At 38.0% G+C, this 25374-nt stretch overlaps 1 protein-coding gene and 1 long non-coding RNA gene across 7 annotated transcripts in view; one reads left to right on the plus strand and one right to left on the minus strand.

Annotated features, from left to right (window-relative positions):
• The window catches only part of LOC132417736 (uncharacterized), a 246078-nt gene that overhangs the window by 19073 nt on the left and 201631 nt on the right, over nt 1-25374 (minus strand). The window lies entirely within an intron of this gene.
• The window catches only part of TUSC3 (tumor suppressor candidate 3), a 183059-nt gene continuing 161670 nt past the window's right edge, over nt 3986-25374 (plus strand). For 2 of the 5 annotated variants that reach the window (XM_060001511.1, XM_060001510.1), the window contains exon 1: nt 3987-4312. In XM_060001511.1, the coding sequence (XP_059857494.1) occupies nt 4175-4312 (138 nt within the window). In that variant the 5' untranslated portion in view covers nt 3987-4174. Of the gene's footprint in view, nt 4313-25374 lie in introns of all 5 variants that reach the window. The other 3 variants (XR_009517914.1, XM_060001508.1, XM_060001509.1) reach the window with 3 other exon arrangements.

Genomic DNA, 25374 nt, shown 5'->3' on the forward strand with positions numbered 1-25374 from the left:
AAGACAATTAGCTCTTTTCAGTGATAATTTAATATTTGTTGGAAGTTGGCTTCTTCTCACTTCTTATTTTTCTATTTCTGTTATTCTCCCTCTCCTTTTCTTGTGCTTGGGAAATCTACAGAGTAACAGATTAGAAAAATCATATTTCTTGTATACATGCACTTTGGGGATATCTAGTGCAAACACTAAAAGTTGTTTAAAAAAAAGAAAAACATTATGGTGTTACATTTGTTTTAAAAATTGTAGAGGCTTCAGTGTGCACTTACTAGCCTTCATTACTATAATTATGAGCTTAAAAAAAGAGATATTAGTTCCAATATGTGAAATAACTTTTGGCATAATTTAAAGGGTCTGTTAGATTTAGTTTACCATATAAAAATAATATTAGCACAATATTTAGATTTATACAAATCAGGGTTAAATTTCACACAGTTTAAATTCCCTAAAATGATTTATGATTTAAGTAATTATTTTTTTAATTAACATATATGAAAACATATATGTGTGTCTACATATATGTATATATACATAATGAAAACAGTGGACATCTTTTTAAATGTTTAATTTTATGAAATTCTTACAATGTTGCCAATCATGAGGACTTAATGTATTAACTAAGATTATATTCCAGGTTCTTAACGAACTTCAAGACCTTGGACTATTCAGGACAGTAGTGACTATTATAATAGCCACTGTAGCTACTGAAATTTAAATTGCTTAAAATTAAATAAACATTCAGTTCCTCAGTTGCACTAACCACAGTTCAAGTGCTCAGCAGTCACATATGGCCAGTGGCTACCATATTAGACAGTACAAATATAGCACATTTCCATAACCAGAGAGTAGCATTAACAGCAGACTTAGACATATGATTAAGCTACTTAGAAAATAATCTTTGGGTGCTGGGTATTTTTAAGTAAGAAAGATAAAGCAACACTGATCACTGAAAACATTCTGCACCCAATTCCAATGTGTGGCAGGATTTTTCCATAGCACCAGGAATTCTCAAACACCACTCGGGTGTCCTACAGTTGAACTCAATTTTGGCACTATTTACCCCAGAGATAGGAGATAGCCTCAGATCTCACAAGTTAAGTCCTCAGCCCTACAAGACTGCACACCTCCCTTCCTCTCTCCTCACCCTCCCACCCCTCCTTAGACTCCAGACACAAACCCAGGTTAACACCTGTGCTTCTGACAGTCATAAATTGGAAGTTCCAATGACCTGGGTTCTATTAATTTGCTAGAGTGGCTCAGAGAATCAGGGAAACATTTTACTTATTAGGCTATTGGTTTGTTATAAAAGGATGTAACTCAGGACCAGCCACATAGAAGAGATGCCTAGAGAAATGTATGAGATAAATGGTGCAGAACTTCCATGCTATCTCCCAGTGCATCATTCTCCGCCCCGCCCCCCACCCCGAGATCTCCACCTGTTCACCAACTCAGAAGCTCTCTGAACTCAAACATTCATTACATAGGCATGATAGATTAAATCATTGACCATCTGGGATTGATTCAACCTCCAGTTCCTGCTCTCCCCTCCCCAGAGGTCAGGTGTTGAGACTGAAAGCTTCAACCCTTTCATCACCTCGTTAGTTCTCCAGGTAACTAGCACCATCCTTAGGTGCTTTCCACATCTCACCTGATCAATGTTACAAAAGACACTTTTATCACTCTCATCACTTAGGAAATTCCACGGGTTTTAGGAGCTCTGTGCCAGAAACAGGACAAATATGGTCTTCAAAATGCTTTGATAACATCCCTCTAAAAGAGTATGGAAGACTAGATACCCTTCTGTGCATTTTAAAGCAAATATCTAAAAATTCTCATCATACGTTTAAATAGCTGCAAAGACTAAAATTTCCAACAAGTTATAGATACTGACATTTAAAAAATAAGTCACAGCATTCTTTTAAATATTCCCAAAGTATGGAAATGATGGCCGTCATTATCCATTACAAAACTAAAAAACAAGAAGGAGCTCTTCTTTTTAACGGTTGAATATTTTATATTACATTTGTACCCTCCTGAACTTGTATTTCCATTCTATTGCTTCCAAGGATTTTAAATATGTGCTTTTCATAAAATTCTTTATTAAAAAGTAAATTTTGTATTGAAATATAATACACATAAATACATCATAAGTTTCTGGCTCAATACATTTTTACGAAGAATATACACTAATAGCCAGCATTCAGATCAAGAAATAGGTTGTAAAATATTTTTAGCACCCCAGGTTTCTCTCTTGGGTCCTCTTCCACTGTCCTGACTTCTAATCTGGGATAATAAATATAATAACCAACAATGGCCAGATCATATATAAAAATAGAGCTTGGATCCACAACCTGCAGCAGCCTACCCAGGAAACCAACCCCTTATCTATCATAACCCAATAAGCCAGGCTGCTGTAAGTTGGACTAGTAGGAAGTCAGATTGCTAGCTTTAATAACAATCTAGGAAACCAAACAATAACTTCTGTAATAATTGATCCTGAATGGCTAGGGCTTGATTAATAACTGACAGCTTCCCTAATTTTTGTCCCTGCGTCCAGCTTAAGACCAACTAGAGAAAGCTAAATATGTACCCCTAGACAGTCACATAGGTGCCCCCTTCTGATCAGCCCACCTACAGCTTCCCGCATGTCCACAGCCTCCAGTCATAGCACAGCTGAAGCCTTCCTCTTTTTCTACTACTAATGTTTCCTACTTTTCTGCCTACCTTTGAGTCTTTGCCCAAACTCAGGTGATGGCAGCTGACTCACTTGTTATTGCAAGTTCAGAATAAAAGGCCTTTGCCTGTTCTCATTTGGTTGATCTTTGTTTATTTCTACAAATCCCAATATATTTTGTGTCTGGATCTTTATGCTGTAAAATTCATTCATATTATGTATAAGTGTCATTAGTTTGTTTTTATTGATATATAGTGTTACTATATCACAAATTATTTCTCTATTTTACTGTGATGGATATTTGGTCTTTTTCCAGCTTGGGGCTTTTATGAATAAAGCTGCTATACAAATTGGTACCTATCACGTGCTGACTGTATGTTTATGTGGAACTTTTGGGTCTTGGGTAGGTGTATTTAGCTTTAGCACGTACTGCCAAACAGTTTTTCAAGGTGGTTAAACCAATTTACTCTCCCACAGGCAGTATAATCTGATAGAATTTTATCCTAATATATACTTTTTTATGCTTGGAAGTCTTTTATTGATCTTTTTATGCTTCAGAGTCATTCTTCTATGCAGACAAAGAGTTGTATAAATTGAAATTTGATATAAACAAACTTTTGTGACATGAGGCTATATTAAAATTTATGTTTTGCACTGAGTTATCATTATTAGTAGTACCGCATTGATCAAATCAAAATAACGTGTTATGAGTTTGAGAAAACAGTAATAAACAGGAAAATCAAAATTGTATTGGGAAAACATTACTTGTAGAAATAATTAAAGTTTTTAAAAATTAGTTTATGCATCTGTGGATAAGAATTATTTCTAGAATGAGAATATTCGGTATCACTTTCTTATTTTAGATTTTTGTTTATGTTAAGTGCTAAGAAACTATGTTCACAATAATTAGACAGGCATAGAAGATGTCTATTATCACAATATCACTCAGTTCTTTGAACTACTGTTGAGTAAAAATGTCCCAATGGGATCAGATTGCCATTAGCTAGAAGGGCCAGATCCTTACTAATTCCTCAAAGCCCTTCTCCATCATCGAAGAAGGCAATTATGTCTGTCTCTGGTTCCAGGTAAAGTGTTGGATAAACAGGACCCTCGCATATTCCCGAGACCGGGTGTTGGCTTCAGTGGCAGGACAGCCTACGGTTCAGATCGGCGAGGTGGAAAGCCGCGCCCCCCGCTGCCGGGGTCTCCGGATGGAGTCCGGCCGAGAGCGCAGCGCGGCGTGCACGGAAGCTCCGGCTCCCTCGCCACGCCCACTTCCTGCCCCATCCCGGGCTTTTCCAGGTCTCCTCTTCCAGTGAACCGGATGCTCCGTCAGTTACCTCCTCCGCGTCCTCCGGTGCTTCCCGGCTCCCTGGCAAGGCCGCAGGCATCCACGCGGGGACGGTCAGGGGGCTCCCGGCGGCTGGCCTGGCAGGTGTAGGGCGCCGGTAGGAGCTGGGCGCACACGGTTACCGAGCGTGGAGGAGACACGGCCCTGCGGCGATGGGTGCCAGGGGCGCTCCTTCACGCCGGAGGCAGGCGGGGCGGCGACCGCGGTATCTGCCCACCGGGAGCTTTCCCTTTCTCCTCCTCCTGCTACTTCTCTGCATCCAGCTCGGTGGAGGACAGAAGAAAAAGGAGGTAGAATGAATCCTCTGGGCATTCCCGGGAGGGCCAGGACGGGTCCGGGCAGGCGGGCCGCGTTCATAGGCAGCCTTCCCGCGTTGCTAGGCAGCCGGGCCGCCAGGTGTGGGCGATGGCTGTTTTGGGGAGAGGTTGGGAGGCCTTTGCGCAAGTCCTTTGGGCTCCACAGTTTCAAAAGTGGGGTTGCCCAGTGCTTTCTCAAAAAACAACGAAGCATCGTCTTTTGTGCGCCTAGCGCCTCACACCTTTAAGACACGGAGCGTTTTTGACCCTTACTTGAAGGCAGAGTTTCGGGGCTGTCGAGTCAGTAAAAAAGAGTGTGTTGGATGTGAAAATACCGTTTAGGAGTATTTCAAACCTATAGGAACGAGTTGTCCTTTGTGTTTATTACCCTGCTCTCTTCGTTATCCGTTTCAGGAGGCAACAGCATATTGAGACCGTGTTTAAAGTTATTTTGTATTTTATATACATTTTTAAAGCTGTATATTTTTCTTTATATTAAACTCAAGGTATAATTGTGCGAATAACCTCATATTTAGGTTGCGCAAGTTTATTTGTGAAATTCAGATCACCTGATTTCAATCTTAGTCCTATAGTAACTCTGATGAGCACGCGGATTGAAGTAACTGACCGTATTTAAAGTAGTTGTAGAGTTATTTGTGAATTTCAGTTATCCATCTCTACCTTGGATGGTTGATCTAGTGGGATTAGAAAAAAAATACTTTGGAAATGTAAGGTTTCTAATTGTACGTCATTTTAGTGAGAATGTCTCTCCATATTAATTGCAAGTAGTTTTTCCTGGTGAAGTTTTATTTACATACACGTGGCTCTAATTCGGGTTTCAAATATTACCGCAACTTTCTTGACAGCTGGGTGGAAAGAGTGAAAAAACAGCCTCACACACAAGTAACTCTGATTCTCTTTCTCTTTACTCCTTGCCTGAAACAACTCTGAACTCAGTATTTTGCCTTCAACTTTTTTATTTTAACTTTTTTTTACTTTAACATAAAAATAGGCCTTAGTGAAATTAGTGGTGTTATAGTAAGAGGTTTGATGAAGAACCACTGTTAAATTAAGACTGTATTTACAAATATAACGATTTTTTTGCCTAGCATTTGGTATTTATATACATTTCTTAGATTTCATAGTTTTTCTCTTTTTTAATTTTTTATCTTAGAACCTTGCCAACATATTTAAAATTTATTTTTATATTTTTAAATTTAATTTTATTTATTTTTATACAGCAGGTCCTTATTAGTCATCAGTTTTATACACATCAGTGTATAAATGTCAATCCCAATCTCCCAATTCATCCCACCACCATCCCCACGCCTCGCCGCTTTCCCCCCTTGGTGTCCATACGTTTGTTCTCTACATCTGTGTCTCAGTTTCTGCCCTGCAAACTGGTTCATCTGTACCGTTTTTCTAGGTTCCACATATATGAGTTAATATACGATATTTGTTTTTCTCTTTCTGACTTACTTCACTCTGTATGACAGTCTCTAGGTCCATCCACGTCTCTACAAATGACCCAATTTTGTTCCTTTTTATGGCTGAATAATATTCCATTGTATATATGTACCACATCTTCTTTATCCATTCGTCTGTCGATGGACATTTATGTTGCTTCCATGACCTGGCTTTGTAAATAGTGCTGCAGTGAACACTGGGGTGCGTGTGTCTTTTTGAATTATGGTTTTCTGTGGGTATATGCCCAGTAGTGGGATTGCTGGGTCATATGGTAATTCTGTTTTTAGTTTTTTAAGGAACCTCCAGACTGTTCTCCATAGTGGCTGTATCGATTTGCATTCCCACCAACAGTGCAAGAGGGTGCCCTTTTCTCCACACCCTCTCCAACATTTGTTGTTTGTAGATTTTCTGATAATGGCCATTCTGACCAGTGTGAGGTGATACCTTATTGTAGTTTCGATGTGCATTTCTCTAATAATTAGTGATACTGATCAGCTTTTCATGTGCCTCTTGGCCATCTGTTTGTCTTCTTTGGAGAAATATCTATTTAGGTCTTCTGCCCATTTTTGAATTGGGTTGTTTTTTTAAAATTGAGGTGCATGAGCTGTTTATATATTTTGGAGGTTAATCCTTTGTTCATTGATTCATTTGCAAATATTTTCTCCCATTCTGATGGTTGTCTTTTCATCTTGTTTATGGTTTCCTTTGCTGTGCAAAAGCTTTTAAGTTTCATTAGGTCCCATTTGTTTATTTTTGTTTTTATTTCCATTACTCTAGGAGGTGGGTCAGAAAAGATCTTGCTGTGATTTATGTTGAAGAGTGTTCTTCCTATGTTTTCCTCTAAGAGTTTTATAGTGTCTGGTCTTACATTTAGGTCTTTAATCCATTTTGAGGTTATTTTTATGTATGGTGTTAGGGAGTGTTCTAATTTCATTCGTTTACATATAGCTCTCCAGTTTTCCCAGCACCATGTATTGAAGAGACTGTCTTTTCTCCATTGTATATCCTTACCTCTTTTGTCATAGATTAGATGACCATAGGTGCGTGGGTTTATCTCTGGGCTTTCTATCCTGTTCCATTGATCTATATTTCTGTTTTTGTGCCAGTACCATATTGTCTTGATTACTGTAGCTTTGTAGTACAGTCTGAAGTCAGGGAGTCTGATTCCTCCAGCTCCGTTTTTTCCCGTCAAGATTGCTTTGGCTATTCGGGGTCTTTTGTATCTCCATACAAGTTTTAAGATTTTTTGTTCTAGTTCTGTAAAAAATGCCATTGGTAATTTGATAGGGATTGTATTGAATCTGTAGATTGCTTTGGGTAGTATAGTCATTTTCACAATATTGATTCTTCCAATACAAGGACATGGTATATCTCTCCATCTGTTTGTGTCATCTTTGATTTCTTTCATCAGTGTCTTATAGTTTTCTGAGTACAGGTCTTTTACCTCCTTGGGTAGGTTTATTCCTAGGTATTTTATTCTTTTTGTTGCAATGGTGAATGGGATTGTTTCCTTAATTTCTCTTTCTGATCTTTTGTTTTTAGTGTATAGGAATGTAAGAAATTTCTGTGCATTAATTTTGTATCCTGTAACATTACCAGATTCGTTGATTAGCTCCAGTAGTTTTCTGGTGGCATCTTTAGGATTCTCTATGTATAGTATCATGTCATCTGCAGAGAGTGACAGTTTTACTTATTCTTTTACAATATGTATTCCTTTTTTTTCTTTTTCTTCTCTGATTTCCATGGCTAGGATTTCCAAAACTATGTTGAATAATAGTGGCGAGAGTGGACATCTTTGTCTTCTTTCTCATCTTAGAGGAAATGCTTTCAGTTTTTCACCATTGAGAATGATGTTTGCTGTGGGCATAGTTTTTCTTGAGAAAGGGAGAAGATTTGAAAAGTAGTTTTTTGTGTGTGTAGTTTACCAGAGCAGAGGGCATTAAAAACAATGAGGAACTCCATGCAAATTCTGATGATTTATCTCCTAGAGAGATCATTGTAACCATGGTAACTTTCAGTTGGGAGGAAAAAAAAAAGCCCCAAAAAGAAGTCTAAAAAGTGTACATCTTCAAAGCGTCTTAGCATCTCCAATTGTAAGACTACTTTAACATGTGACATTTGTTAATTTAGTGTAATTATAAATTGTGATAACATCTATTTCCATTAAATATATTTTATAAAGGTTATTTTAAAAATGCAGAATTAGGGAGAAAATTGTTGCGGATTTAAAAAGGATGTCTTCCAAAACTTTTATTTCTGTTAAATAGGAGAGCCTAATGATACTACATGGTGATATTGTAGAATACACATATTTTATTTAAGGAAAAGAGCAAAATAACATATAGTAGAAGTTTTAATACTTTATGTTAAATATGTTTAATAATTAATTAACATATCAACAAATTAATTGTTAATTAACATTAATTAACATATTAATATGTTATTAAACATATTTAAGTATTAAGTAATTTAATACTTAATTAAATATGTTTAATACTTTACGTCTCTGAAATGCAGTCTAGTTCAGTATCTGGTACTCAGTTCAAAAACTATGATCTCGAGCTTCCCTGGTGGCACAGTGGTTGAGAATCTGCCTGCTAATGCAGGGGACACGGGTTCTGGGAGGATCCCACATGCTGCAGAGCAACTAGGCCCGTGAGCCACAACTACTGCGCGTCTGGATCCTGTGCTCCGCAATAAGAGAGGCCGCGATAGCGAGAGGCCCGCGCACCACAATGAAGAGTGGCCCCCGCTTGCCACAACTAGAGAAAGCCCTCGCACAGAAACTAAGACCCAACACAGCAAAAATAAATAAACTAATTAATAAACTCCTACCCCCAACATCTTCTTTAAAAAAACAAACAAAAGAACTATGATCTCTTCCAATACCGGAAGAAAAACATTCTTTCTTGGAAATATTGGTCACGAGTGTGTTACTTTTCTAGGGATATTCCAGAGTTGTTTTGATCAAATGTGGCGGCTGCTGCTGCTTTTTTTTTTGCTTAGTTTAGAACCTGTTGCCGGGTATAAGATTTGACACAATTGAGCCAGAAAATATAATAGCTGGAACTTAATTTACTACAATAAATATTACAAACATAAGTACTGGAATAGTTGACTTGGCATGGATTGTGTATTCTTTTGTTCTGGGGAACGCAAATGGAAATGTAAAGTTGAACCTGGAATCAGGAATTGGACGTTAGTTGCTTTTAAGGAAGTAACATTTATGACAGTAATAGTTACCACCATAGATTTTTGAATAGAACTGATGGTCCAGTTACAATTCATATCCTATCTAATTGACATCAAACCACTTAACTTCCCTGAATTTTAGTTTTGTTTAAAAATACAGGTATAGGGCTTCCCTGGTGGTGCAGTGGTTGGGAGTCTGCCTGCCGATGCAGGGGACGTGAGTTCGTGCCCCGGTCTGGGAAGATCCCACATGCCGCGGAGCGGCTGGGCCCGTGAGCCATGGCCGCTGAGCCTGCGCGTCCGGAGCCTGTGCTCCGCAACGGGAGAGGTCACAACAGTGAGAGGCCCGCGTACCGGGAAAAAAAAAAAAAAAATTAAAAATACAGGTGTAATACTTACATCTCAGTGTTGTCATTGGGATTAAATAAGACTGTATTTAAAGTGTTTAGTGCAATGCCTAGAGCATAACAAATGATCAGTAATTTGGTAGCTGCTATTATGTATTCTTTATTCAAATGAAAGATAGACATGATAATGAGATCCTAAAATGTGATAAAAAATTTTTTCAAATTAAATTTTTTGCTAAATAAACTGACTTTATAATAATTGTAAATTGTATAGTTTATGGAATAAAATGTTCATTACTTATTTTATTATGAAACACTGAGAATTCCAAACTCTAACATTGCTTGAGAACTTCCCAAGAGGAGATTTTACCTCATGGAAGAATTGGTAGTATTCATGGATTTGTGTATGTGTGTCTACATATATAGGTATATATCTGTTTCTAAATGAAGACATTTTCATTCATCAAAAAATAATTTTGTCATATTCTTTATTTAAGAATATAGTCAAGAGAAATAGTTAAATAGGTACAGAAAATTGACGGGAGATTTTTATAGTCAGTTTCCTTAATTACATTGAATAAAGTCATGTTAAGTGAGTTTTGAATCCTCATGTTAAGTGATACAGATTTGTGGGAGACTTTAGCTTCTTAGTAGTATATCATTTGCATTTCTGATGCATCATGGGTTTCCATTATTTTGACAGTTTCTCTATTTCTTATATTGTTAACACTTATCAGAATTGTTTTAATCTCTAATGACCTCTTATAGTAGAATAAAAGCTCAAATTCTGTAATGATTTCCAGTGGACTTAATGACTTTACCATCATCAAAAGCAGCTACCGTCAGCCCTTCAAATCCGGGGGTCTTGTACCTGCAGACAGAGAGGGCCGACTGTACCACACTATTTTGTAGCATGAGGGACTTGAGCAGTTTCAGATTTTGGTATCTGCCGGGGTCCTGGAAGCAATCCCCCTTGGATACTGAAGGACAACTATAATATAATAATTTATACTTTCTGCAAAGAAAATGATTAGCGAATAGGCTACAACATGTAGGTAGCAGCTCATAGATATATTTTAAGAGAGAAGTAGTGTTATTATTTGCCTCTGAGATAACTTCTATAAGCACACTTTACACTGAGATGTATATATCCAGTTACTCTTTAGTGGCACAGCCTTGAAGTAGAGACTTTAGTGTCTTAGCAAATGATAGGGAGAGGATGGAGGTAAGAGATGGATTTTGATTTTACCTTTAAGCAGAGAACTTAGGTGGAAGAAATAGCTTGTAAACATATGAGCACAACTTAAAGAAACACATAGTAATTATACTTTGATATGTATACACATACACCTGTCATGCTGATGTCAGGCAACTGTGTCAGCTAAGTTAGATTTTTGTGTACAGTAATTCCTTGAAGAGTAATTGGGAATGACAGGTCTTACTTAAAATGACCAAAACTGCTTGTCAATAACTTTGAGGCTTAGCCTGCCGCAGTTTCATGGATAATGGCAGAAGGCATGGGATTACTGGGTCACAGGCGGACAGGTTATTACAGTAATAGAATTGCCAGAGTATCAGCGTTTGTGCTGGTGATGCAGGCCAGCTGACACCTGCGAATGTAGTGAATTTCAGAGCAGGAGAGGACCTTGAGCTTATGGAACCCAAATCTTTCATGATGGGCAGTAAACGTATTTGACTTCAGCCTTAGAGGGAGTCACTATCTTTATTAAATTGGGAAGTAAACAAACCTGATCTTTGTTCTAGAAGGGACAGTGTCTAGCAGAGCTGTGTGCTACACAAACATCCTTGAACAGATAGCCTAGAACAAAGTCAGTCAGTACTTGTCCTTGCAAGTTTTGTAGAAACCGTGATGAACCGTCTGCCTACGCAAGGGATCTAACCTGGGTCAAAAGGGAACACTTCAGGATATTTTCCTCCACATACACAAAACACCAGCATGTTCAGCCCCTTCTATATGTGTTCTCTTCTACGTGGAAGACACAGAGAAAGGGAAAGGGCAGAAACATGAAACTTGAGCCACAGATTCATCAGCTATTTGTTAACTGCTTTGGGCTGCATTTACTTGTGCATATTCTCTTTAGCCTTAAATAGTCAGTGAGTTTGGATGTGAGTGTGATCAGTATGCCTGTGACTACCTTAGTAGTCTCCAGGTTTGTTTGGTGTATTAGACCATGTGACGATTGCTTCTTTCCACAAGACTTCCACCTGGAGCATCATGCTAATTTCACCAAGATAGATTTACCTTTGGCTAAGTATAGGAGTAACTCTTTTCCTGCTAGATCATGAACAAATGTAACACTGTGTGCATGAGTATGTGTGGACCAAATAGGTAGTATTTACGTCAGTCTCTATCCAGTTTTTATTCTGTCTGTTGGCAAGATTTCTGCAGCTTCTCAAATTGAGCCTAAGAACCTGCTGTATAAAAAAATAAATAAAATAAAATTCAAAAAAGAAAAAAAATTGAGCATACCTAAAAGGGAACTCTCAATCCTTTCCTCTGCCCATCTGGCCCATCTGTTTTCTCATTGCTGTCAACAGTGCTGTTTTATGGGGAACAAATTTTAACCTCATTTTTTTTTTTTTTTAAGTAATCACTTGCCATATATAATACTATATCTTTGTAGCTCTTACGTTTTGCACGTTGTACACAGGCTGACTTCACATAATTTCTTGCAGAGTCATACATAGATTTAAGGAGAGCATCTTGCAAAAATATGATTCCTCTATTATACGTAGATATGTAAAACATAAATATTTAGTTTGAATAGTAAAATTTCAAATATATTATTCAGAAAAATAGACAGTATTTTTTTCATAGTAATTGATATCTGTCTATCTCTCTGCCTGCTTGCCTGATTGTTTCTCTGTTTAATGTCAGAAGGAAAAAGGTCAGTGTCAACAGTGAACTTATGTTACAGAGTGTTTCACAATCTGTGATAAAAGTCCTAACTTAGAAGTATAGCATCCTGAAGCCATTAATGAGTTGAAAAAAGTTAAGAATAAAAAGGAGTCTTTACTAGCATTTATTGTTATTACATTTTTGGTTGCTCATATCAAGATACCTAACTAGTTTGACGTTTGGAAGTGAAAAGGAAATTTTCTTTCCTCTGTATGTTACTATGAGAACTCAACCATCTTTAATGAAAAGGGGCACTTGAGTATAGGTTAGATAAATTGTGGTACTGATTTTATTAAATGGAACTGTTTATTTTAGATGTGTATTTTTAGAGATGGCTTAATATTGCTGTCAATATGATTTGACTCAACTTTTGGAGAAATATTGTGGTTCAGTGTCTTCTCTGCTTAGAAACAAAGCAAACTATTGGAAAGTTAGTTCATATGATTTTTGTGGTAAAACTTAAGGTACAAGATTGATTACAAATTGTAAGATCTGTTTACTATTCATATTAAATTTAATGAGATACTGTCCTGTAATTTAGTGAATTTAACAAACTTGGGAGTTGGAAATAAGGCTTATTTCAGGAAATGAAAAAAAAACATAACAGGAGAGTTGATAGAAGATAGAATGCCAGGCATTTCACCTAAATCGTTTATAATCATCACAGTATCTTGGTGATTGTGACAGAGTTTTGTTTGCCTTACCTTTGTCTTTGTTAACAGTATACCTTGGTTTTATTTAAGTAGTAGGAGCAGTTGGGACTATCCCAAGCCCCAAGCAATCATTTTTATTAGTCAAAGATTATCATGATTATCCAGTACCCTGCAAATTATTGGTTTAGGAGTGATCACATGATACAATTATGTGGGGCTTTTGGAAGTTTCCTCCTTCTTCATAAAGGACCCAAAGTGGGGTAATTCTTTCTTCCTGTCTTTGGATATGTGTTTGAGAATGTGATGCATTGTTGAACCCATCTTGTAATCACAAAAAGTACAAGCCTGAGGGCGAAACCAGTAAGTTTATGCTGGCGGAGTAGAAAATTGGGAAGAACATGGGTACTTGATGGCATGACTTAACTAGCCTTGTAAATGCTTCAACTCTGGACTCCTTGTTATATGAGTTAATAAGCTTTCTTATTGTTTAAGACATTTCAAGTTGAATTTCTGATTTTTTGTATTTGAAAGCGTTCTACTGAGGAAGGTCCTCTTGGATTAAGGGTTTTACCCGTGACTGTACAACTTGTCAGTTTACAGCCTTACCCCAAAGAACTCTTTCTACATTATGTTTTAGTAACCGGGCCCTCTTTGTGAATTAGTTATTAAATATTAGTGGAGGACCATTTAAGTATGTATAGCTGTCCCCAGTCTTTGAATATCAGTTGTCAGTATTAGAAGTTGGTGTATGTTTTGGTGTCATTGAAGTGCATTTTCATGTTCCTTTTACTAAAATAACTTTGTTTTTATTGTATGAATTGAAATTCTCTATTCAAAAGTTATGTCCAAAACGTTGTAGGAAAGAAATTGGGCATAAATTTATTATGTGCTTTAAAAACTATTAGCCCAAGAACAGAGTGGAAGAGAGTAAGTATGCCCAAGATGTATTTGCTGTATGCTTTTTTCTGTTTGAATGTTTTTAAGAAATACTTATTCCTTTTGCTTTTGTGTAGGTAATAGATTGGTACGTAGTTTCATTGTAAAGACATGCGAAATAAAATTCAGGAAGATACTTAATTTTATTTTTAAAATGATCATGTTTTAATAATGTTCTTTTAGTTAACATCTGAGTTAAGATTAAGCAAAAGAAAAACTGGGACCTTCCTCAAAGATCAGGCTTTGTGCAATGCTTTGTGGAGTGGCTTTGCTGTGTCTTGCTCTTGTTTCCTGTGCATTTTTCCTCTTGGAGCCTTTGTGGGGAGAAAGAGTGGCTGAGTCAAGGTGTAACACCATCATCATGGCACTCATTCAGCATAGCTTCCTACGGAGAGCAGCGTGAGTCACAGGCTTTGATGTTGGAGCCTATTCCAAACCATAAAGCGAATGTCGTGTGTGTGTGTGTGTGTGTGTGTGTGTGTGTGTGTGTGTGTGTGTGTGTGTGTGGTGTTTAAACACTGCGTTATAGAATGATAGAGCAGGAAAGTCAGATTTCAGGCTAAATAACAAAGCTGGGACTAGGAGGGAGTTTTCCTGCCTCCAGAGTTGCTATTTCTGCATCCTCGTGCTCAGTAATGCTGTCTTGTCTCTGCCCCTCCCCTCTTTATTACTTTAAGTATACTATCATTTCCTCTGTCTTTTCATGGCTGATCTTTTCTGAACTTCATGGGTACTTGTTTTGTAAACTTCAAAATGATTACTGGTTTGGCAGCTCTAAAACAAACCTATTAATACTGCTTAGACTTGACCCCTTTGAGAACATAATTTATAAAATTAGGCCATCTGTTTCTTTATGAAGCTGTTTAAATAAATGAAATTAGTCTAAGGGAAGCCTAAGTCACAAGAGTCAGAACTCTGTAACCTACATGGATGATGAAAGTATGTAAGTTTCTGTTCCACCTGTCTTCCCCAAATAGTGCTTCCTACAGTCCCTAATGCTGAGGAAAGCCTTGTCATACATCTCTTTGCCAGAGCCAGAAATCCGGGCACATTCACTTAGTTTCAAACGTTTACTCAGTTGTGACTTTCTTTAACACCCCTTCCTTCACCCCAGCTGAAGACGTCCCCTGGGACTTCCTAGCCAATGCTGTCTTGCGGGGTGCTCTTTACATGGCTCTAGGATGCAATCCAGCGTTCTTTGCATGCTCTTGAGTGCTTTTCCTGAGTGAGCCTTTGTCTGACTCTCCTGTTTTCTGTCTCACCACTGTTACATGCTTCCTTCCAGTGTTAACTTAAGCAGGGTACCCCTTCTCCGGCTCAGATAGATAGATGTCTGTGCTTATTCTTTATGGCACTTAAGTGAATTATTGCCTATTGTCTCTCGTTACTGTTGTTCTACAAGCCCTTTGAGGAGAAGGGTTGTGGGTTTATTTTTGTATCTGTATTTCCATATTCAAGCATAGTGCCTTGTACTTGGTAAATGCTTAGTAAAGTTACTTTGGTCGAGATACTTAATCTCTCTAAATTATCTGTAAAGTGGAGATAGTTTGTTACTCCCTACTATAGAGTTGTGAGCCTTACATGAGATAATCCTCTAAAGTATACTTAGCATAGTGCCTGGAACATAGTAAGTGCTTATTGAACGTTAGCTTTGGTGCTGATATTGGTGAATGACTGCAGGATGTTCTGTGGTTTGTTTTATGTTTCCAAAGTGAATTTTCATGAGTAGCATAAGTTGATTTGGCATTACAAAAGAAACTTTTAAAGGCATTTGATATGCATAATTTTTCATGAATACTTAATTTTCCTATGTGACAGATTCTGCTACTAAATTGGCTCTTGAGAAAATGTCATCGTTCCTTTCTTCAGATGATTAAAGATTTGGCAGTAACCATTTGATCATGGTTACTTTTCCTATTTGACTTTTTACAGCATTTGACAGGTGCTCAGTGTAGCCCTGTTTGGGGTTAACCTATTTGCAGTCCTTTGGACCTCTTGGAACTAGAGGTCTGTTTCTCTCCCCAGGTTTGTGAAGTTTTCAGCTATTATTGCATTAACTATACTTTTTGTCTCTTTTTCTTTCTCTTCTCCTTCTGGAATTCCCATAATGCAAACATCGTTCCTTTCATTGTGTCCCATAATTCCTATAGGCTTTCTTCACTCTTTTTCATTCTTTTTTCTTTTTGTTTTTCTGACTGGATAATTTCAATTGTCCTATCTTCCAGGTCACTGATTCTTTCTTTTCCATTGTTGAGTCTGGTTTTGAAACTCTCTATTGAATTCTTCTGATCAGTTATTATATTTTTGTACTTCAGGATTTCTGTTTGGGTTTTTTTTAAAGTTTCTGTTTATTCTACTTCTTGTTTTGTTGATGCATTGTGTTCCTAATTTCATTTAGTTGTCTGTCTGCATGTTCTTGTAGGTCACTAAACTTCTTTAAGAGGGTTGTCTGACAGTTCATAGATCTGCATTTTTTTAGTATCCATTATTAGAGCTTTATTAGTTTCTTTTGGTGGTGTCATATTTACCTGATTTTTCGTGATCCTTGATTCCCTACATTGGTATCTGCACATTTGAGTAAGTGGTTTCCTTTTCCAGACTTTGCACGTTTGCTTTGACAGATACAGTACTTCACCAGTCAGTTCAATTTGGGTTTCTGGATCCCACGACTCCTACAGAGGTACTTTTGCTTTTGGATGGATGCTGAATTTTTGTTGTTGAGGGGAGGGAAGGATAAAAATGAGGGCTGACTTATGCTGACATGTTGCTGACATCACTCCTCTTTCTTTTTTTCAAAAGCTCACCACCCTTGACGTTTGTGACTTGACCCTTACATGGCTTTATACCAGAATGATGGATAGCATAGATTATTAGAACACCACTATCACCTCTACTATTTTTTTTTGCTATTGATTTTATTTTATTTTCTATTTTATTTATTTATTTTTGCGGTACGCGGGCCTCTCACTGTTGTGGCCTCTCCCGTTGCAGAGCGCAGGCTCAGCAGCCATGGCTCACGGGCCTAGCCGCTCCGCGGCATGTGGGATCTTCCTGGACCGGGGCACGAACGTGTGTGCCCTGCATAGGTAGGCGGACTCTCAACCACTGCACCACCAGGGAAGCCCTATTTCTTATTTTTTTTAAATTTATTTGTTTTATTTATTTATTTTTGGCTGCACTGGATCGTCTTTGTGGTGCGTGGGCTTCTCATTGCAGTGGCTTCTTTTGTTGCAGAGCACAGGCTGTAGGCATGTGGGCTCTAGAGCACAAGCTCCGCTAGTAGCTGTGGTGCGCGGGCTTAGTTGCTCCGCGGCATGTAGGATCTTCCCGGACCAGGGCTTGAACCCTTGTCCCCTGCACTGGCAGGCAGATTCTTAACCACTGCGCCACCAGGGAAGCCCTTTGCTATTGATTTCAGTTGTCACTTTTCTTTGGCGTTTAATGAAGCCTGTAACACTCTGTATAATTTGGTTTGGTCATTTGCTTTCTCATTGTCTTTTTTCTTATTTTACTGTTTGGTAGTCTTATAGAATGGAATTAGAATGAGAAAAGCAGGTAATGTGAATTCTAGCCCCATTGTTTATCTTTACAAATTATCTATTTGGACCACAATTTCCTTCTTTATAAACTAGAGATAATTCCTCGCATAGGGTTGTTTTGAAGATGAAATGAAATAAAATGCGAACTTTACAAAATGTTAAGGGTTTTATGAAAGTTAGTTCTGAAAAATGATACGTGGGTTCCAGTTTCTTTGATATAAACTCTGGGCTCTTGGGCAAGGCACTTAACCTTTTGAAGCATCAGTTCGTTCAGCTGTAAAATGAGAACATTGAACAAGATCATGATGTCTGAATCTGGGGAAAATAGGAAAAGTTTCCCATTGGCTGTCTGAAATTATAAACGTTTTTCATTTATGGCATAAATGGATTTTTCTGGCATGAGCATCTGTAACGTATATTAGATTTTTAAAATGTTAAAAACTATTGGATTAAACGTTTGCTTAGATCCTTTCTAGATGGTATGATTATATGAAATATGGTAATAGAATGATTTATGGTAGTTTCTTTGTATATCAAAGGTAATTTTATGTCTTAGAGGTTGAATCTTAGTAATAGTTCTGCTCTTATTTGATTACAGTGTCCTTATCATAAAGAAGTTTAACTAATACTAGTTTTCAACAATTTGAGTTATATGATCCACAGAGGATAACCAAAACTAATTGTGGCAGAGCTATTTCAGTTCTTTTTATTTGCCTATCAGATAGCAATTAGATTTATACTTGCCTTATATTTGCCTGTTTCAAATATGTAATCTACAAAGCCACAAATTAAAACAATAAGCTATTTTTGTACATTGCTGTAGTATTCAGAATACAGCATAGGTGCTATATCTGCAGTAATTCATATAGATAAGAAAACCTAGAAAAGTAGTAATTTGAGTACAATCATTAGCACTGGCCTCTAGTGTTCAAGATACATATTAGCAGAATAAAACAAACCTATTTCATTATCTAAAAAAGGAATTGGTGAGGGAAATAGGGTGTTGTTTTCCTTTTCTTCGTATCTCTTTTCTTTGTAGAGCTACTAATGTAAAATTAGGTTAGGTTAGCCCTATGGCATTTTCTACACAGATTGCAGTCCTTTGGTTTATGTATTTTCACAGGATTCCATCCTGTCGTGGTAAGTAGATGATCCCAGGGACCTTTCTGTATTGTTTTCCTGATTTGTTACTAAAATCTCAACTTCTTTAGTGTGGGAAGTTCCTAGTCTTACTGGTCTGTGTCACCATAATCATAACAGAAGCCCAAAGTAGATGAGTCTTCTATGTTTTATGATTGTCGCTTATTGGTTTCTTAAATACGTTGTAAATGTTTTTCATATTACATCCATTTTGATTGTTTTAAATAGAAATAATAGTATTGAAATAAATGGTAGAAAATAAGTGTATTTGAGTGTCATCTTCCTAAAATACAGCACCTTACTGAATAAAGGGCCATGTCACTGACATTTCTCTAAAATGTGATCTACCATTCCTTTTAGCCAACAAATATTTGTTGATGAATACTACATGTCAGACACCATACTGGATTTTGGAGGTAAAGTAGTGAACAAGACAGCCACTGTCCTGATGTATCCTATAGCTCATAGTCCTGTAGGAGATTCAGACAGGAAAATAGGCAATTATAGTATGGTGTGAGAAATGCATAAACTGGGAACTGTTGGGTGCCGTGGTGTTATGTTAGCACATTGGGGTCAGCTGAAAACTGAAGATACACATAGGAAATGGCTTAATGAAGGGAGAAGTATTCTAAGAAGAAGAAATAGTACTAGTAAAGGTCAAGAAGTATGAAAAAACACAAGTTCAGGAAACTCAAAGTAGTTCGACATGGCTCAGCTTAGAATGCACAGGGTGGGGGAGTGGCAGGGTTGAGGCTGGAATGGAAGCCAGAGTCAAATCCCAAAGGACCTTGCAAGCCATGTTAGAGTCTAGACTTGACCTTGAAGTTCGTGGGAGGAACTGAAGGGTTTTATCTTGGAGGTGAGGATGAGGTTTATATTTAGGAGGGTTGCTCTGGGCCTGCTGTGGAAACTAGCTTAGGTGGGGATGCGAAGTTGGAGGAAGGGCAGCAGTCTGCTCAAGAGGCTACAGCAGAACTGGATGTGAGAGGCAGTGATGACTTGTCGAAGGTTGTGGCAGTGAGAATGCAGAATGATCACTGGAGTTTTGAGTTCTGGGAGCCAGATGAGGCAGTTCTTGGTGGTTGATTGTGTGTGGGATGAGGGAAAAGGAGGTAAGAATAACGACTACATTTCTTGGTAAAAGGGAAATTCTATTTACTGAAACGGGAAACAGGAGAAGGAAGAGATTTTGGAAGGAAGATAACATGTTCACTTTTAAGGATGTGCGCGATGCCCATGTGAAATCTAAACAGGTGTTTGAGAGGCAGTGGAATGTCTGGATATGGACCTATGATCTGGGCTGAAGATGAAATGGATTTGGAAATCATTAGCATCAATGGGAATTGAGTTTTTGGTGGTGGTTCAAAATCCCCGCGCCAGAGTATACAGAGTGAAAAGGAGGAGCAAATGCAGACCCTCAGGGATGGCAGTATTTCACTGTCCTTCAGAAGGCAAGTGCAAAAGAGACCAAGACTGCGCTGCTGGAGAACTAGGAAGAAACCCAGGAGATTGTGGATGTCACAGGAGAGGAATGTTTCAACAAGACAGAGGTCAACAGAGACGAATGGTGACAGGCTAAACAAAAACTGTAAAGAGTCCTTTGGATTTAGGCGGAGCAGTTTAACTGTAGTGCTAGGGTGGAAACTAGAAGGGAGTGAGTGGGTTAGTGAATGAGTGGGTCGTGAGGAAGTAGACACAGCCAACTCTTCTCATGAAGCACTTTTGCTGTGAATGGGTGGTGAGTTAAGTGAGTGGTAGCTGGAGAAGAGGTTGACATGGAGAGGGAAGATAACTGAAGTAGAGCCAGGTGGCTGAGGATGGGAGCAAGGAGTGGGAAGCGGAGACCAGCAGGTGGAATTAGCTTCATACACGAATGTGGTGGTAGTTCTCAGCGCTGTTCACAGGTAGTTTTGGGTTTTCTTCCATGCCTGTGATGGGATTGCACTTTCCTACTCTTGTGAACTCAGGCATGGTCCCAAGACTGACTTTGGCCCATGAGTTGTGAGCAGATGTGTCACATGTCAGTTCTAGGCAGAAGCTCCGAGGGTCATTACATGCCTTGCCATTGTCTTTTTCCCTCTGGTGCGGTGACTGGGAATGTTTGACGCAGTGGGTTCCGTATCAGCCTGGGTCCTCTAGTGAATAGGATGCGCAGAGTCTCCCTGCCAACCCATAAGTTGGAGAAATCCACCATTATTTTTTTAAATACTGAGATCTGGAGCTGTTAGTGCTCTGTAATTTAAGCTCTTTGGATTGTTCCAGGGAGTACTGACGTCTCTTGCCTTTCAGTGGGAGAAATGGATAAAAGAAGCGGGTGCAGTTGCAGGCACATTTGTTCTTTCGTTGGCAGAGATGGATGTTTTCTCTGTGAAATGGAAGGTAGACTAAGAAGGAGGAATAAGCTGGTAGGACGGGGAGGTCTAGAACAGTGAATACAGTCTTAAATAGCTAGAAGAGGTATTAGGTAATTTGCCTAGAATTACCCATTTTAAATAGCTAGAATAGGTAATTTTACTCAGAAAACACAGAGGCACTGCTATTATAAATACAAAGGTGGTTTGTGAATGTATTAGTTTTCTATTAATGCATAGTAAATTATTGCAAATTTAATGACTAAAAATAACTCATTTTAAAAAATCTCATCGTTTCTACAGGTCAGAAGTCTGGGTTCTCTGTTAGGGGCTCACAGGTGTGGCTGAAGTTCAGGTGTGGCTAGGCTGCATTTTCATCTGGAGCTCTAGATCCTCTTTTTGGCTTACTCAGGTTGTTGGCAGAATTCAGTTCCTGGCAGTTTTAAGGACCCAGTTGCGTATTTTCTTGCTGGCTGTATTCTCTCGGCTCTTTAAGGCCACCCTCAGGTCCTAGCCGTGTGGCTCTCTCCATGGTCAGTTTAAAACATGGCTGTTTGCTTTCTTCCAAGCCAGTAGGCTCATGTCTCTGACTCTTCACTTACTTTGGAAATGCTCCTCTAATTTGGTCAGGCCCGCTCAGTATAATCTCCCTTGTGAGTAACTACAAGTTAACTGACTACATTTGTACATCTTTGCCGTATAAGGTAACATACTTATAGAAGTGCTGTTCCGTCACGTTCACAAGTCTTGTCCATACTCATGAGGAGGGAATTATATAAGGGTTATGGGTCTCTGGGGATTTTTTTAGAATTCTACCTAGTAAAGTAGGTGAGCTTGCACTTTTAGATTTTTCCGTATTTTTAAGTGGTGGCTTATAAAATCACCATAAACAGTTATGATAGTCAGTGTATAGGACAACATTATTTAATATAAGACTTCTGGTAAGGCTGTAAAGTTGAAGTGATAAAATTGAAGTGATAATAAAATGGAAGTATCAGAGTTCAATCAGAAAAGCAGGAGCTCAAGAAGATGAGCATGCATGTATGTATGTGCATGTATCCATATCTGGATTTGTTACAGGAATCCGACTTTATGTAATGGTGGAGGCTGGTGAAGTAAGGATATTGTCTGCGTGTTTGCTGCTGGAGTTTGTGGTCCAAGAGCAATTGGGAAGGGAGGATGCTGTACGGTGGGAAGAATAAGAACAAGCTGAACCTCTGAGGATGGAGTGAAACCATCAGTGATTTTTAAAGCTCATAGTTCTGAAATTGCATAGTAAGGAGAAAATGGTTATTCACAAAAATAAGTAGTTGGAAATGATGAGAATTACTTTATAAACAGCTCACTCATCTTGCAGCCTCAGGATACCAGTTAAACTGATAAATAAGTTCAAAGAGTAATAGACATTTTATTTTCTTTTTCACATGGGAAACTTACAATTAAAATTAAAAATTAAAAAGAAATTTTCAATCTGCCTAAAACTTAATTGTTTAGTGGAATATATTTTTAAAATAAATTTTCTTCCATTAACTGCTTTATAGAAATGTTTCCCTCCCACTCACCCCATTATAGGATAAATCACTGTTCCTCTCTCAGATATTTACTCAGGGTTTCAAAATAGAAAAATTATTAAGTTCAGATGTTTCTTCCACTTTTATGGCTGTTACTTTATATATCTTTGTTAGCCTCATAGCAAGGGACCCTGCATTTATAAATTGCACTTAATAATATTGTAGAGAATATTGGGAAGATACCTAAATTGGGATAGTCATGTTGTTTCAATTTAACTATCCGCTAAAACATAAAATAAAAATGATTTCTTGTCTCATTTGAAATATTCATACTAGCACCTTACCTTCATTCAGCTGCTAACAGACTGGTATTATAAAAAAGTAATACTATGGAATCCATTGTCTACTTTCTTATTACTGAGTCAGAATAGTGTAGAATATCAAGATAATGCCTTAATAAAATTGACAATTTATATGGTATTATCCTATACTGTTTTGAGAGATACATATATCTTTTTAATAGTGACTTGTGTTTGTGCATATACCTAAGCATAGTTGTCAACAGCTTTTAGAGAGCTACTTCTCATCTTGCTTTCCTGCTGTGGCTTTCATATTTTTATCAGATTTTATTACATTTTTTCTAAATTGTTTGTTGTGCCAGAGCTGTTTACCATATCAGTTCTTTCTTCTTCATAGACACAAGCTAGACTACATTTCCCAGCCTCCTCTACATTTACTTAGGGCCATGTGACGAAGTCATGGTGAATGGAATGTGAATGGAAGTGATGTCTGTCATCTCTAGCCTGGCCTTAAAGATTGCCCCTTGGCTTATGCTGATCGTCCACTACCCTGTTTGGAAGAGTCATCAGGATTGTATCACAAGCTTCCCTGTGAGGGTCTGTGTTACTTTGCCTCTGCGAATTGAAAGGTAGAAAGGGGGAGAGGGCACTGTTCTTTAGAAGTAGTTGAGGCAGATTCATGGGCAGATGTTTGCAGCATCAGCCAGGAATGTCCTGGACACCACTGGGTTCACTTACTATTGTTACTGTAACAAATTATCACAAACTTACTGGCTTACAACAATACAGATATAGTGCCGGAGATCGGAAGTCTGAAGTCAGTCTCACTGGGCTAAAGTCAAGGTGTAGTAATAAGAATTGTGTTCCTTCTGGAAACTCTGAGGGGAGAATCGATTTCCTTGTGTTTTTCAGCTTATAAAGGCTGCTTGAATTCTTTATGATTCTTACCTGTATCACTCCAACCTCTTGCATGTATCCTTACATCTTATATTGACTGATCCTCTTGCCTCCCTCTTTTATAACCCTAATGATTATAATGGGCCCACTCGGCTAATGTAGGATAATCTCCCCATTTCAAGATTCTTTTTTTATTTGAAGTATAGTTGATTTGCAATGTGTTAATTTCTGCTGTAGAGCAGTGATTCACTTATACATATTGAATATATATGTATATATATTCTTTTTTATAGTCTTTTCCATTATGATTTATCTCAGGATATTGAATATAGTTGCCTGTGCTATACCGTGGGACCTTGTTGTTCATCTCAAGATTCTTTACTTAATCACATCTGCACAGTTCCTTTTACCATGTAAGGTCACATGCTCTGAGTTTCGGGGAATTAGGATGTGAACATCTTGCAGGGATTGGAGGGGAGCACACTGTTTAGCCCATTGCAACTACTCACTTAGCTGTTACAGATGAAGAAACTTGGTGGAAGCCTTCAAGAAATAAATCTAAGAGCCCCAGGTGAGCTCTTGAGAATCCCATGCTCTGAGATTGTTGGTAGCTGCTTTTCTTACCTTAGTTTCTCCTGCACTTCTCAATGGCATTCTAAGCTTTTTTTTCTTTTTTAATAGATTTATTTATTTATTTTTAAATTTTTGGCTGCATTGGGTCTTTGTTGCTGTGCACAGGCTTTCTCTAGTTCTGGCGAGTGGGGGCTTCTCTTTGTTGTGGTGCGCAGGCTTCTCATTGTGGTGGCTTCTCGCTGCGGAGAACGGGCTCTAGACGTGTGGGCTTCAGTAGTTGTGTCACACAGGCTCAGTAGTTGTGGCTTGGGGCTCTAGAGTGCAGGCGCAGTAGTTGTGGCACATGGGCTCGGTAGTTGTGGGTCACGGGCTCTAGAGCACAGGCTCAGTAGTCGTGGTGCATGAGCTTAGTTGCTCCACAGCATGTGGGATCTTCCAGGACCAGGAATCAAACCCGTGTCCCCTGCATTGGCAGGCAGATTCTTAACCACTGCGCCACCACAGAAGTCCCTAGTCATAGTTCTTTTAACTCTTGACCCTGTCCTTTTGGTTAAGCCACTCTGACTTTCTGGGTCACAGTACTTTTGTTAGTTAAAAAATTAGAGTTGAGCTAGATCAGATATGCCTTTCAGCTTTCACATCTTATCATTCCTTTTAATGAAAGAATTGAAGAGTACTTCAGGGCAGTAGGGGAAGCTTTATTTTCAAAAGAGCACTAAATTTAATATTTTTTCAATTAAAAAGAATATTTCCTAACTTATTGTTTCTTTAGTTAGCCACCACTGATCACTCTCCTAGTGCTATCACAGCACATTTTAAAATTCTTCTCTCAAATACTAGCATACTGTCCTTTATATTACTCACCTTCAAATCTCCCATAGAACTTAGTCTAGTATCTTGCTCAGATCAGGTGCTTACTTAAGTATTTGTTTAACACTCTAAGTAGTGGCAAGCATTAGGTACACAAGGTCTCTCTTAACTGAAATTAAATAGTAATTGAAAAGAGGCCAGCTTATTAATCTAGTTAAAATGATGAACAGTATTTTAAAGAAGGGAAATTATCTAAAATTAAAATTATAAAAATTTATTCAATTGATCATATGCTTAAAATTTAGCTTTTAATTGAAAGTAGTCATGATTTATTAGAATGAACAAGGAATGAATAAGTGCTCATATTTTTTGGTGTGAGTTTTCTCAATAAAATTATATGACAGCATAGTCAGACATCTTC

The sequence above is a fragment of the Delphinus delphis genome, chromosome 21, assembly GCF_949987515.2.
Source record: "Delphinus delphis chromosome 21, mDelDel1.2, whole genome shotgun sequence".
Taxonomy (NCBI): Eukaryota; Metazoa; Chordata; class Mammalia; order Artiodactyla; family Delphinidae; genus Delphinus; species Delphinus delphis.